The sequence below is a fragment of the Tupaia chinensis genome, unplaced genomic scaffold (assembly GCF_000334495.1).
Source record: "Tupaia chinensis unplaced genomic scaffold, TupChi_1.0 Scaffold145093_1, whole genome shotgun sequence".
Taxonomy (NCBI): Eukaryota; Metazoa; Chordata; class Mammalia; order Scandentia; family Tupaiidae; genus Tupaia; species Tupaia belangeri.
The window spans coordinates 569,196-584,647 of NW_006204954.1; the positions used below are offsets into that span (position 1 = coordinate 569,196).

The following is a 15,452-nucleotide window of genomic DNA, read 5'->3' on the forward strand; positions in this document are numbered from 1 at the left end:
TAACATATTTTTAAAAAGTGTATCTTGCATGTTCAATGTATCTGGTAAATACCAATTAATCTTTTTTTTTTTTCTTTTTGGAGAGGTTTTTGCTATAGGGCACATGTGCTCGCCAAAAAGACAGAGAGAGACAGAGAGACAGAAATACCCACCCCAGGAGGGATGGCCATGCCGCAAACCCTTCTCCTCCATTCTCCTCTTGGGATCTTGGGCATGCACGCACATGCGCCTGGCGTGAGTTTAAGCTGCCGGGTCTGGGACTCGAACCGTGGTCGACTACATGGGAGTCCAGCAACATAGCCATTACATTAACTGTTGGCCCCCCCAATTAATCTTATTTAACAGCTTCAATAAGGACTTCTCTGAGTCAGTCTGAGTAAAGGAACTAATAGCTACATTGTAACTTATATGCCATATAACTTATCCTTTTAAAGTATACAACTGAATAGTTTTTAGTATACTCACAGAGTTGTGCAATCATCAATTGCCTTGATTCCCCTGGTAAAAAATATCAGTTGACCATAACAGATAAGGTTATTTCAGACACTCACATCTATTCCCCTGAGCTACATAAGAGGTCTTCAAAAAGGTCATGGAAAATGCCTATTTGAAAAGATTGTGCATAGATTTCAAAGGTTTTTTAAAGAGTTATTATTACTATTATTGTTATTATTTTTAATTTGACCAGAGAGAAAGAAAGGGAAAGGGAGAAAACGGGCCGACTTGAACTGTCCTAGGCCATGTGGGAGTCCAGCACCTTAACCACCATGCCACTTGCTAGCCCCTAGATTTCTAAATTTTTTTGCACTAATCAAACTCATATTTTAGTTCCATTTTCCATGACCTTTTTGAAGACCTTTCTTACATGTGCATCCTTGGTGCGAGTGTCACACTGTGTTGATTACTGCAGCTTTGTAAGTAAGTTTTGAAATTGGAAAATGAGTTCCTCCGCTTTGTTCTTTTTCAAAGCTGTCCATTTTGAACGCCTTGCATTTTTCCATTTAAGTTTTAGAATCTGTTTGTCAATTTCTGCATTTTTAAAAAAAGGCAGCTGAGATTTTGCCAAGGAGTCCATTTAATCTGTAAATCAATCTGAAGAACACTGTTTTGTTAGTATCATCTTCCAACCCATGAACAGAGGATGTCTTTCCATTTTCTTAGATGTTTTAAAATTTTCAGTTTTATAGCTTTCAGTGTTCAAGTCTTGCACTTGTTAAATTTACTCCTAACGTTTTATTCTTTATGATGTTGTGATGTAAATAGAATTGTTTTCTGAATTTAATTTTCAGATTGCTCATTGCTAAAGTATAGAAACACTACTTTACACATTCCTGTGGTATCTTACAACAAATGATGAATTCATTAATAGTTTTAATTTTTTTTAGTAGATTCCTGTGGATTTTCTGTAGACCAGTTGATGTCACTTAGAAATTGTTTCATTTTTCCTTCCTAATCTGGATGTGTTTTATTTCTTTTTCTTGCCTAATTGCCCTGGCTAGAATCTCCGGTACAATGTTGAATAGAAGTGATTAGAAAAGATCTTAATCTTATTCCTGGTCTCAAAGAGTTCAGTCTTTCACCATTAAATATTATATAATGTTAGTTGAGGGTTTTTCATAGATGCCCTTTATCAAGTTGACATTTTTTTTCTATTGCTACTTTGTTGAATGCTTTTACTCATATATTTAGAAAAGGGGTTGGATTTTTATCAAATGCTCCCCATACATTTACGGAAATAATGATGCTATAGGGCGCATGCGCTGGCCAGAAAGAGACAGAGAGAAAGAAAGTGAGAAATCACCCCCCAGGGGGAATGGCCACGCCACAATCCCTTCTCCTCCACTCTCCTCTGGGGATCCTGGGCACGCACGCACATGCACCTGATGTGAATTTAAGCCACCGCGTCTGGGACTCTAACAGTGGTCAACTACATGGGAGGCCAGTAATTCAGCCATTGCGCCCTCTGCTGGTTCCATTCATTCTTAGTTCTAGCACTGTTTCATTATACTGATTGATTTGGGGGTTTTAAGATTATACTTATTGATTTGGGGGTTTTAAGATAAGTTTGCATTCCTGGAATGAATCCCATTTAGTAATATACAATCCTTTTTATATAATAATGGATTCAATTTGCTAGTATTTTGTTGATTTTTGTATTTGTATTCAAAATAGATATTGGTCTTCAGTTTTATCTTTGACTAGTCTTGATATTAGGGTAATATCGGCCTCAACAGAACATACTCGAACATACTCTCTCCTATTTTTTGAATTTGTGAAGGATTGGTATTAATGCTCTAATGAAACTATTCCTAAACATTTGGTAGATTCTACTGTGAAGCCATTTGGGCTTGTAAGAAGTTTATTGATTACTATCTCAATCTATTCGCTTGTCATGTATCTATTCATATTTTTTTTCTCTCTTCTTGAGTCTGTTTTAGTAGTTTGTATCTCTCTAGGAATCTTCCCACTTCATTGAGGTTATCTAATTTGGTGGCATATAAGAGTTTATACTATTCCCTAATAATCTTTTTCATTTCTGTAATATTGATAAGATGATGTCCTCTTTAAATAAAGGAACTTTTAAATGGCCTTAGAGTAACAGAGAATCCTGAAATTTATAAAGGCAAAATTAAGATACACTAGAATATTACAATCCTGAGTTTATAAAAATCCTGAATTACAGAATATACAAACAAGATATCTTCCAATCTCACTTCCAGAAAGAAAGGGCACACATGCCTTCTAGCAAATTAGGTAGAAAAAATAAAAGAGGGGGATCATGCCATAAACCCTTTGAAATAATCAAAGTAATAATCTGAGGGCCATGAGAGTCTGTCCATCAGGCTTTCTTAAATCATAGTGCACCTATCTATCTACTAGTAGTCACGTAATTTTCACATCTTCCATAATCACAAACCATAAATCCTTCAAAGATTCATAAATATGTATTACTTCTAATATCCTCTTATAATGTAAATTTATAAAAAGCTATCTTTGAAAAAATCCTATATTTTTATAGTCTGGTTTTTTTTGGGGGGAGGTTTGTGTTCTCTTTTTTGTTTTTTGTGTTTTTTTTGTTTTTTTGTTTTTTTGTTTTTTTTTGAGAGAGAGATTTTTGCTATATGGCACATGCACTCGCTGGAGAGACAGATTCAGAAAGCAAGAAATCACTCCCCAGGAGGGATGGCCAAGCCACAATCCCTTCTCTCCCATTCTCCTCTCAGGATCTTGGGCACACACACACACAGGAACCTAGCATGAGTTTTAAGCCACCGGGTCTGGGACTCAAACCACAGTGGACTACATGGGAATCCATCGATATAACCATTACACTATCTGCTGGTCCCAATATAATCTATTTTTTCACTGAAGCTATTTCTAATGGAATTTATTCAAAGAAGCTGAGGTAGTCATTAGGGGGATGTCCTACACAAAATTCAAGTACAGAATTCAAAAGTACTGGAGAAGAGAACAATTATTCAAGCTACGTTTTTACCGCTTTGGGACACTACAGAGAAAACTCTGCATGTGTTATCACCATACACCTTACTGGCACTACAGTTTCCCCTTCTTTATTTGCTCTTTAGAAAAAATAAACCAACGTGAAGTAGGCAGGTGGTGGTACCATTTTCATTACCCCATTAACAGAAAAGACAACACCGAACTTGCCCACAGGTCACTTGCCCATGGTCACAAAGCTCAAGCACGGCAGAGCTGAACAGGCTGACCAACTCTCAGACACACAACTTCTTCCTATATATGACAACCCTTCCCACATACAAAACACAGGAGGCAAAAACTTAGACTGCACAGTGCGTGTCAGTGAGAAAAGAAGTTTCCACTAACTCCCCTTAAACGTTCGCATGGAACGCACATTTCTTTTAGATATCTCTAAATCACTCTCCAGATCTAAACATTTTAACAACAACTTGATTAAAAGCATGTTTTTCATAATCTTAAATTTTGAGTCTTTAGTATCCTATAACCTAAATGATAAGTTCACAGACATGTTAAACTACCTTTAAAACTTGGTCTTCAGGGGAACCAGCAGTTAGCGTAATGGCTATGTCGCTGGACTCCCACGTAGTCGACCACGGTTCGCGTCCCGGACCCGGTGGCTTAAAACTCACGCCGGGCGCGTGAGCGTGTGTGCCCAAGATCCCGAGAGGAGAATGGAGGAGAAGGGATTGCGGCGTGGCCATCCCCCCTAGGGGGTGATTTCTCTCTTTCTGTCTCTATGTCTTTCTCTGTCTGTCTGGCGAGCACATGTGCTCTATAGCAAAAACCTCTCCCCCCCCCAAAAAAAACCAAAAAACAAAAAACTTGGTCTTCAGATCTTAAAGAAAGTTACATGGCACTGTTAAAATACTGAACAACCCCAAGACACTCCCCTTTGAGCAGTTTTGATGCCTACTTAGGGCATGTGTCACTGAGTGTTCTACAAAATACTGATCGAACATCTCATCATTCTGCCACTATGGAAAGCTATTTATCAGTAATCCAAGATCCTTGAAATCAACGCCCATTTAACTAACTGCTAATTTGCTATGTAGATCAGCGGGCTATAACATAGCAAGTATCCATGGAACAATACTATTGCCCTAACATGGCACAAAATATTAAACCAAACTCCAACTCATGGATATGGACATTGTAGCAGCTACCTCTCCAGGGACAAAGTTCTCTTGATTCTACTCATAAAGAAAGTATTTGCACTTGGGACTCTTTATCTTCACTTTCATCTCGGAAAATCCAACATTTACTTAATCTAAAATGCCTAAAAGAACCAATACAATTTTAGAGACAGCATATCCGAAGTGGTCACACACCCATGGTTTAAAAAGGAGATTGCTGTCATAAACCTACCCAGGTTAGCGACCGATGGACTACAGTTTGATGTACTGTTGAACTACGGGGCATTTATCATCACTGGGGTAGGAGAGTAGAAGATCTGAGGTAGCTTTGTGTGAAAAGGAAGTTGAATTAAGTCATTGCTGCTCCACCACATCCGAGCCAATGAGAAGAGGAATTTGAAATAATCCGCAGTTTGCCTAGTGATTTCCTGGGAGGCTCTAGGGAAGGGCAAGGAACAGTGGCCTCCCAAGTGCTTTGATCTTGGCTTTGGCAGTTCACTACATGTTAAACTCTCTAGAACCACTGGCCCATTTTAGGTGCATTCTGCTCATCAGCAACTTCTCAATTCTGCCAGTACATTTATAAAACACAGGTTCTTCTCCCAACAGCCTGCTAGCAACTAGACTACAAACGAGTTATTAAGAGTATAGTAGTATGGGCCAGTAGGTGGCATAGTGGTTAAGGTGCTGGACATCCATGTGGCAAACCTTGGTTCAAGTCCCAGACCTGGAAGCTGAAAACTTACACCAGGTGTGTGTGCGAGCATATCCAAAATGCTGAAAGGAAAATGGAGAAGGGATTGAGGTGTGGCCATTGCCCTGGGGGTGATTTCTCACTTTTTTCTCTCTCTCTGACAAGTACACGTGCCCTATAATAAAAATCTCTTTAAAAAAAAAAAAAAAGAACATAGTAGTATGTTCATGGATGAGAGCGGAACGGTATGTACCCAGCTATGATAAGGATGGGAGCAGAACGTGGAGGGGTCACTCCTAGGAACTGCTCTGCTGGCACGGCGTGTCTGGCTAAATCTAAATCACTGACTGCAGGCAAGAGTCTCTCCCTGGCCATCCACAGTCTGATAACTCTTTAGAACCGCTGGCCCATTCTAGGCGCATTCTGTTCATCAGATCTCACGCCCTCACCCCATAGCTCATCTCCAGGAGAATGTGCACAAATGGCCCAAGCCTGGCTCTTACCTTTTGGCTTCCTCTAGATGGCACAAATACTCATAAGCAATGTTCTGCCTCCTCCTCTCATCCATCTCCTCTGCAGAGAGCCTTTCATCGTCGACAATAGCTAGAAACAGAGAAAAGCCACACATTACTTACAAGGAGAATCTTTATCAAATAAACACGTGAGACAATCAACTAGGAAAAACTCAAAAAACTCATGCAGGTCAATATTGAACATTTAAAGATGGGTGCTGAACTACCCAGCACAGAAAGATATTTGCCTTTTGATTTTGCAATATTATATTATTTCTAACCCCCCCCCAAAAAAAAGCAATATTGAACTATAGGTTGAAAATGCTAAATAATAAGAGAACTGCAATCAAGGACTAACAGTTAGCATAATGGCTATGTTGCTGAACTGCCATGTAGTCGACCGCGGTTTGAGTCCCAGACCTGGTGGCTTAAACTCACGCTGGGCGCATGTGCGTGCGAGTCCAAGATCCCAACAGGTGAATGGAGGAGAAGGGATTGTGGCGTGGTCATTCCCAATGGGGGTGATTTCTTACTTTCTGTGTCTCTCCTTCTGGCGAGCACACGCACCCTATGGCAAAAAAAAAACCTCTCCAAAAAAAAAAAGAGAACTGCAATCAGATTTCATGAACATGTCACCATAGGACTGGACAGACTCAAGTCTACTAGAGCAAGGTCTGCTAGCACAACACGATTGTAAAACTGGCCCAGTGACTAAGCTTGGCAGCAATCCTTCCTTCCCCACTGCAGCGTCCCGGAAATTCTAGGACTGAACAAGGAATCTACAAGCACCTGTCTTTTCCCATTCCGTCACAGAATGAAGGCCTCTCATCCAACCCAAAAGATCGATCAATCCTACTTCAGGGAAGCCAAAAACTGCTAAAATTTTTCTCTCACTAATTTCTTGGTCTTTACAAGGCTAACATTTCTGGTCAATGGGTATCCAAGAAAAAGGCAACAGAAACAGCAAGCAAGTAGGACTTGCAAGTCCATGCTGTGTATCCCAATACAAGGGCTAGTTTACAAACTTCGACACGCCAGCCTTGGTTTCTGTAGAGAGCACCACTTCATTTCCTGACTGTACTTCCTCCACCCACAACCTCCGCAGCATCCAGCCAGCCGCTGCAACCGTCATATCAACTAACTCTTCGCTGTCTATTTATAATGACCACCTTCCTTTCTCATAAAAAAAAAAGGTCTCCCTTTCTCTCTTCACTCCAGAACTTTAGACAGCCATAAAACTAATTTGGTTTTTGGTTTATTAGATCGCACATCTAATGAAGAGAATGTATGTGTGTGGTTACGCAGGGCAGGAATTTGTTTTGTTTTCAACTAGTCAGCTCTGGTCAGCCATTTTCATAAATGGGACCTCTTGTCACAAACAGAAGAGAGGGATGGGAAGGTTACCCATTCATTCCTAGGAAAGCCGTGCCAATCCCATGCTCTATTGGTGAGGAGGTCACCACATCACTTTGGCAGACAAAAGGAAGTAAGGCCACATTTTGAACTCTTACTGGAAGAAGTACAACGCTGAACACTTAAGATCTAACATAATATTAAACCCTCAAGTAAGTCAAAAGAGGGAGATTAAACGTCCATCAATATAAAGTAAAGTAGACAACCACAAGCAAAGAAATGTGGACTACCATCTTATTCACTGAGCACTTTCTTCATTTCAGGGCTGAGTCAAAGCATTTTTTAAATTTAATTTAATTTTATTTACTGTTATTATTATTTTTAAATTTGGTATAGAGCATGTGTGCTCACCAGAGAGAGGCAGAAAGAGAAGGAAAGTGAGAAAGCAAGCCTCCAGGTGCAGAATTTGAACCATGGTTGGCCATGTGAGAATCAAGCACCTTAACCACCTGCTGGTCTCAGGCAAAACATTTTCTATACTGTCTCCAAAATTTTTCTCTCACTAATTTCTGAGCCCTAAATTCTGAGGATACAGGTTACTGAAACTGAACCCCCTCGATGGGAACAAACAGGCCAAGAGATTATTTCCCAAGTAAAGAGCAGAAATCGCTAAGGCCAGAACGGTTTTGATAGAATGAAGAAAACAAAAAAGAGTGCAAAACCTTCAGGAAGTGTCTGTCTATGATCAATGCATTGGATTCTCACATGGCTGACCTTGATTCCAGTCCTGGACCCAGTGGCTTGAAAATCATACCAAGTACCTATGGAAGAAATGGAACCAACAGAGGAGGAGAAAGAGATGGGAAGACAGGGAAGACTTCCAGGGCTGGCTGGTTTATAATGAAAACAATACCCGAAAGAGCAGGTCTTCCTTCTCACCCCACTGCTCTTTTCCCTTCCCTTCCCATCACTCCCAATTTTTCTTTGTGTTTCTATTCTTTAAACAGAGAGACCTCAACCCAGACCAATGATACCAACAGACAGGGGTCAACAAAGATTTATCCCTGTGCCCCCCCCCTTTTTTTTTTGCCATAAGGCACACATGCTTGCTGGAGAGAGAGACAGAGAAAGTGAGAAAGTACCCCTCCCCCCATGGAGGAATGACCATGTCACAATCCCTTCTCTTCCTTTCTCCTCTTAGGATTTGTGTATACACAAACATGTACTCAATGTTTTTCAAGCATCAGAGCCCAGGACTCAGTCAGCCATGTGGGATTCAGCCTCCTGAACCACCTGCCACCAAGCTGCCCCAACATCTATCTTCTTTAATAACTCAATTTGACCTAAATGTTGAGAGGCCTTCAACAGCTCTTCCCCAGACTCTTGTGACAGGTCTCTCAGACATGACCTCTCCTCCACACCTTCTCTTCACCATCACCAGAAGCTTCTAACACGAAGTCCTACCGATGTTATTTTCCCTCTCAAAACCATCCATGGTGGCTGTGTCCTACAGAACCAAGTTCTAGAACACTCTGCCTCTCTTCCCCTACAGCCACCCTTCCAGGTAGTGCCATATGGTAGGACCATACATTGAATGCTCTGCTTTCGGCTTTGTCTCTGCCTAGAGACCATTCTCCCACCTTTTGTGTGTGACATCTTTGACATTTTCTCAAGCAAAATTTGTGGACCCCCAAGTCTGAATCCATCCACTCTCCTCGGCACTTTGGTTCACATTTTTATTACATCACTCATCGAAAAAGCCCTCACTGCACACCAGACACTTCTCCCTCTCCAAGCTGGGAGTGCTCAGAGAAAAAGACTCTGCTGATGCAGCTCCATGTCCCCCCACGTTTACCATGGATCCTTGCACATAGGTAGCACTCAGTATTTGCTGAAAAATTACCTTTAAGAGAATCCTCACAAGGGAGCTAACTATTACATCATAATGAAGTTACCTTGAAAATTATCATTTTCTTATCCTGCGTTTTCCTAAAATATACCCGGCACACCCACTTACTCATGTACCCACACCTAATACTCCATCTATCTACACTGTTCCTAACAGTTAATCCCCAGGACACCCCATGATTTCCAATGTCTCATTTAAATTTTAGCTTAAGGTGTGTTTCCCATTTCTGGCAGGCTATTTTCATTATAGAGTACTGCCAGACACACTAAATAAGACTTGTAGCAGGAGCCTGTGTGCTCATTCTACTACTACAAACTTTAAGAGTATAATCCTAGGGCCCAGCAGGTGGCATGGTAGTTAAGAGCACTGGACTCCCACATGGTTGACCATGGTTCGAGTCCCAGACCTGTCAGCTTTCTCTCTCTCTCTCTCCCTCTCTCTCCCCCTTCCCCTCTAGTCAAATTAAATAAATAAATGGATAGAATTAAGTAATTACTTTTTTAAAAAGTTAAAAAAGAAAAAGAGTGTGATCCTAGAGTCATACTCAAAAGGTGGCATCTTGTCACCACCTTCCTGCCTCAACTTACCCACCAGGAAGGAAGCAGAATCCTCAGTAGTTCTTAGTCCCTCAATCTCTGCCTCTATGCAAGGCCCCACAGCTACACAAGATCCCACCAGCCCAGGAGAGCTACTGAGGGGCTAAATTCTAGTACCAGCCTGTTGGAAGACTTAATGTCTGCGCTGATGCATACCCCTTGCAAGGTTTTAAATTGCAACTGCAACATATTGGCCATAGCTGATAGAAGTCTACCTATCGTCAAGGTTCAACCCAAGGGCCAATCCCATCCCAAAGGTACCTTCTATAGTGTTCTACTATAAACTCCTAGCATAGTTGGGTCTTTGGGGATCCAGCATACTTCCTGGCGACATAGGCTGCATGCTCAAGAAAAAAAAAAAAAAAAAAAAAAAAGACCTGATAAATGATCTCGTATCAGGAAAGGCTAATAAAAGGTTCCAAAATGTCTATATGGGCAATTTTATTTGCTATTTACACTGAATGGAATAAGGGTGTGGTCCTTAATGGAGCAAATACAGAACTGTTCCACAGACTTCACTCAAGTACTGTTCTGTTCATACATTCTGGGTACCAGGCATGAGGCAAAGCACCAGGGAGAGGGCGGTGAACAAAACAAACAAAAATGTTCCCCCTTACAAGACTTCCTTGTACACATCCCCTCCCCTCTGACCTCCAAACATCTGGTCGACTGCCTTTCCAACCACACACACTTTAGTCCCATCTCCCTTCATTCAGTGGTAGGGGATAAGGGCGGTGAACAAAACAAACAAAAATGTTCCCCCTTACAGGACTTCCTTGTACACATCCCCTCCTTCCCCTCTGACCTCCAAACATCTGGTCGACTGCCTTTCCAACCACACACACTTTAGTCCCATCTCCCTTCATTCAGTGGTAGGGGATACTTTTCAAGGCCTATCGTCAAAGCATAAGCCAAGGTTAGGAGTTTGGAAAAGTCTTCATAGCAAAAGCAGATTCTCCTAAGCCACAGAGGTGGCCTGCAAGCATTTCTGCATTGCTCAACATTTATTAAGCAGCAACTTCTGATAAGAGCTACTGGCATGGATAATAACCCTGCCACTTAAAGATCCATCGTGAAACTCATAATTCATTTAAGGCAAGACTTTACTGCCTATAAAGCACTTTCCCATATGTTATTGTGCAGTTCTCAGAATCACCCTGAGAGATAGGCATAATCTTTCCTACAAATGAGGAACTGAGGTCAAGCAAGGGAATGGACTGCACGTGGTCATTCACAGGGCCAATGGCAGCGCCAGGGCTCTCCAGAGGGCTTTGAGCACCACAGCCCTTGTTCTTTGCCCGGTGCCATGCTCATTCTATGTGGGTGCAGGGAGGTGCTGTCACTGCCAACCTGCACCGGTCACTTAAGTGGTTTCAGAACTCCTTTTATGTGAAAGGAACTTGGAACGTGCATCCCCGTCGTAGCCGATTGATCACAGTGTCAGTGCTGGTCAGAGAGACCTCATCCTGCTCTTTTGTGAGGAACATATTCATGAAAAGTGGAAGTTAGTACGATCAAGTTGTTGACTGTGATTAGATCACATCTTAAATTCATTTCTAGACTAGAAACTGGGGGAAGCAGCAGCTACTGGAATGGTGTTTTGTGAGACTTCCGAGAGCTGGAAGGACGCAGTGATGGGTGTACTATGTCTGAGCATAGAGACTTGGGCCTGAGAAGAGCTTGCACAGCCAACGAGACACATTGCCTTCTGGAGCTGGGAGATAAAGGAGGGATTTACTTTCTTCACCAAGTGCCATAGATTTACTGATCTGATATTCTGTCGCTTTACAGTCACAGTCAATATGTGGGGATCGATGTGCTCAGCCAAATTTTGTTTGAAACAGCATGTTAGATTTAAATGAATTTATCTTTACCAAAAACCATGTTGCGTTCAAAGAGGTGAACATTAAAATATTGAGAGACAAAAAAAAAGTAACTTGTGATTCCCTCTAAAGTTAATTTTTATTTGTGGCCTTGAACCCTAAAAGACATAAGAACATTGTGAAGAACACAGTTTTCTGAAGTATATGCAATTCACAAAACACCGTAACATCAGCTGACATGGGGCCAAGATATTTTAAAGCATTTATAGTCTATGGAAATCACACCACAGGGATTATTCAGAGTGTAAGGAGAATGAGAGTGAATTGGTAGAGGTTTGGAAATAGAAGTATGGGGTAGGGTGTCTTCAAAAAGTTTATATAAAATGTATATTATAAAAAAACAATATGCATGGATTTTTTGACCCCAGAATAAATTCGTACTTTAATTCTATTTTTCTATCAACTTTTTCCTATTAGTTAGAGGTGGAAAAAAACTTTAAAAGTCCATTTTCCAAAGAACACCCATAAAATAAAATATAAAAATAGCCCAAGACCTACCTTCACGTGATAATAAGTAGGTATAGTCACAGTTTAACTTCTCATATTCTACCTGCTTCCTTCACACACACACACACACACACACACACACACACACACACACTGACATCACCATATTTTTTTTCACTATATTCATCATTCGTTCAACAAATATTTGAGAGGCTGATGGTGCCAGTCTGTTCTAGAAACTGGACACACAAAATGACAAGTATGACTCACAGGTTTCTCACGACATTTTTATTATAGTTAAACAGTTGGCCATTTGGCATATTACAGGATGCTTAGGTATTTGGAGTACGGTAGAAGGAGGCTTGGCAAAAGTTACCAAAAGAAGGTCTAGGAATCTGCTTTATAAATGGTATTATTTGGGGTGTGTCCTTTAAAAGAAAAGCAGATGAGTGGGAATAAGACAGGAATCATCAGTTTATAGAAATATCCTCACAACCCAGCATTTTATGAACACATTACTATTCGGTGTGACTCATAGTTTCTCTAAGGAATCCTATCAGCCCAGGTATGTTATTCATCTCAATTGCATACTGAATTATCCTCTAAGAGTTGGGAACTACTTGGCCTGGAAGAGAATATCTGTATGGCTAGCATCCCACTCTCACAGCATAAAGAACAGCTACTGGAAAAGGCATTTATACTAGAAGAAAGAGAACTGATTCCAAGACACTAAAATCAGGGCAGAGGTATGGCAATGGGATATAAGATGAGAGAAATCTCAAGGTCAAGATTCCAAGTAAGCTGATACACTCAGTAAATTTGACCCGTGGCATATTCTGGCTTCACACCAGCTTCCTGAAGTATTTCACAACTACTTAATCTTAAACTATAAAGAATCACATGGTCAAACTTCCCTAAACTGAATTTTCTTTTGAAAAACAGGCAAACCCAAGGCTGAAGTAGTTAGCAACATGATACATATTCACCGGCATGCTAAAGAATCTGAAACCTCTCTCTCTCTCTCAGCCTTGCTTCCAAAATGACAAAGAAAAGAAGGAACAACCACGGTGCCAAAAAAGGGCTGCGGCCACGCACAGCCTATTTGCTGCATGAATATGTGTCTAATATGTGCCCGAGGACAAACACTATTAAGAAGTTCGTCATCTGGAGCCAGCAGGTGGTGTGGTGGTTGAAGTGCTGGTCACTTCCACATGGCTGACCACGGTTCGAGCTCTGGACCTAATGACTTGCTTTCTCACTTTCCCCCCCACCTCTCCCTCCCTCTCTCTCTGGCTCTCATTGGTCAAATTAAAATAAAAAGAATGAATAAATGAAATAAAATAAATAATTTTTTAAAAAATTTCATCACCTGAAACATAGTAGAGGCCGCAGCCATCAGGGGCCTCTCGGAAGCAAGTGTCTTTGCTGCCTATGTGGTCCCCAAGCTGTGCATGAAGCTACATCACTGTGTGAGTTGTGCCATTCATAGCAAGGGAGTCAGGAACCGATTTCCCAAAGCTCCAAAGGACTGAACACCTCCACCCCAATGTAGACCTGCAGGTGCTGCCTCTCACCCTCCACCAAAGTCCATGTAAGGAGCTGAGTCTTTAAGGACTGAAGAACTATCATCTGGGAAAAAATAAAATGCAAATTATACATTAAAAAAAAAAAAGCCAAGAATCTGAAATAAAAATAGCCATTGCCACTCCATGTAGTACAAACATGGGGAGCTTCAACACCCACTCAAATGGTAAGACACTGAGTGCAGGGGCTGGTGTCTGCTCCACTTCTCTCTCTCTCTCCCAAGGACAGAGGAAATAGGTTCTCAGGACAGGCTGCTAAATGGTGAGCTCAATTTTGTGCTTAAAGGAAGAGATACTGTGTCCTTCCAAGTTTTGTCCTAACAATCAAGTCCACCGCCCTGATAATAACATGCCATATTCTCCAGGTACTAACAAAAGGTGAACTTTGTACAAAGCCTGCCTTCTGCACTGTTCCCAAAACTTCTACCCCATCACACACATCCAAGAACTTCCTGAAGTCATATCCACATATAACTTCAGAGGATATTCAGGCTAGACAAAACTCTTAAGGGACTGTAGCCACCTACTTTAATAAAGCCAAGCCCTAAATCTTCAAGGTTAGCATTAGGAGGAGAACTTCCCAGGTGGGGAAATAAGGGTAACCAACACTTAAACTATAAGTTTACCAATAAGAGTTAAAGTCCCTGATTGGCTACTGTTTCAGTGAGGTGACTAGGGACAGGAATAGTTAGGAGGCTTGTCATAATTTTTCAAGAAAATGGGGAAATAGTTCTGAATTTATTAAAATAATTGATCCTTTTTTGAAAATATACTTTAAATGTATGCAGTATTAAGATCTACATGTGAGGGGCCAGCAGGTGGCGTGGCGGTTAAGGGTGCTAGACACCCACATGGCCGACATTGGTTCATGTCCTGGACCTGGGGGCTTGCTTGCTTGCTTTCTCATTCTCCCCCACCCCCATCCCTCTCTGGTATGTATGTATGTATGTATGTATAAATAAAGTTAGATGGAATAATTCTTTTTAAAAAATCTGTATGTGAAAAAGTGTTCTTGGATCCCACTTTCATATGAAAGGCTCCAAACTCTTTCTCAAGAATGTGAACTTCATACTTGAACACCTACATGGGTGCTAGCTTTTTCTACCACACCCAGATCTCTAAACACAGAACACATTTTCAGAACAGGACATCATTTCTAAGTGCCACAACAGGAGAACATTTACTTTAGTCAATGGTGCAAATTTAAAGAAGGTCGAATTTCCTTTTCATGATCTGTACATGAGAAGCAGACTGTGGCAATATTAAGGTCCATGTACAGAGGTTAGCAACCTGCAGACTGAGATGGGAAAAGACGGTCTATCTAGAACTTTGCTCAATTTGAGAACAGAATTCAATGCAAACATTTTTAGACAATTATAATTTCAAGAAATATACTGGGAGCCGAACCACCTCTTTTATTACCAAATAGGCCCAGGGAAAATTCCATTGGCTCATTGCCTATTCCTACGCACTCCCCCCACTCCACACAGATCTCATTAAAGAATGGAATGTCAAGTTTCCTAGGCCAATTTTAAAATTTTAACTCCAACAGAAGATAATTTTTAAAATTTTAGTCTTTATGAGCTTCTACTATTTTTTAAAGAGAAATTCAAATTTATCTCTATGTGAATATTAACTTTTTATGCTTAAGTAGATCAGTACAAAATGCCCCAAATGATTTAAAAATCAGTCCTAAAATGATTCTACTACCTATTCTCTATAGATAATTACTATTTAAAAAAAAAAGAATTATTGTATTTAACTTTATTTATTTATTTATTTTTAATTTGACCAGAGAGGGACAGAGTGAGAGAGAGGGAGGGAAAGTGAGAAAGCAAGCC

The 15,452-nt window shown here is 40.8% G+C and overlaps 1 protein-coding gene across 1 annotated transcript in view; it reads right to left on the bottom strand.

Moving 5' to 3' along the window:
* The window catches only part of IQGAP2 (IQ motif containing GTPase activating protein 2), a gene marked incomplete at its 3' end in the record, with an annotated part of 303,633 nt that overhangs the window by 252,004 nt on the left and 36,177 nt on the right, over positions 1-15,452 (bottom strand). The window contains 1 exon segment of the mRNA XM_014583916.1: positions 5,832-5,931. Coding sequence (XP_014439402.1) covers positions 5,832-5,931 — 100 coding nt within the window.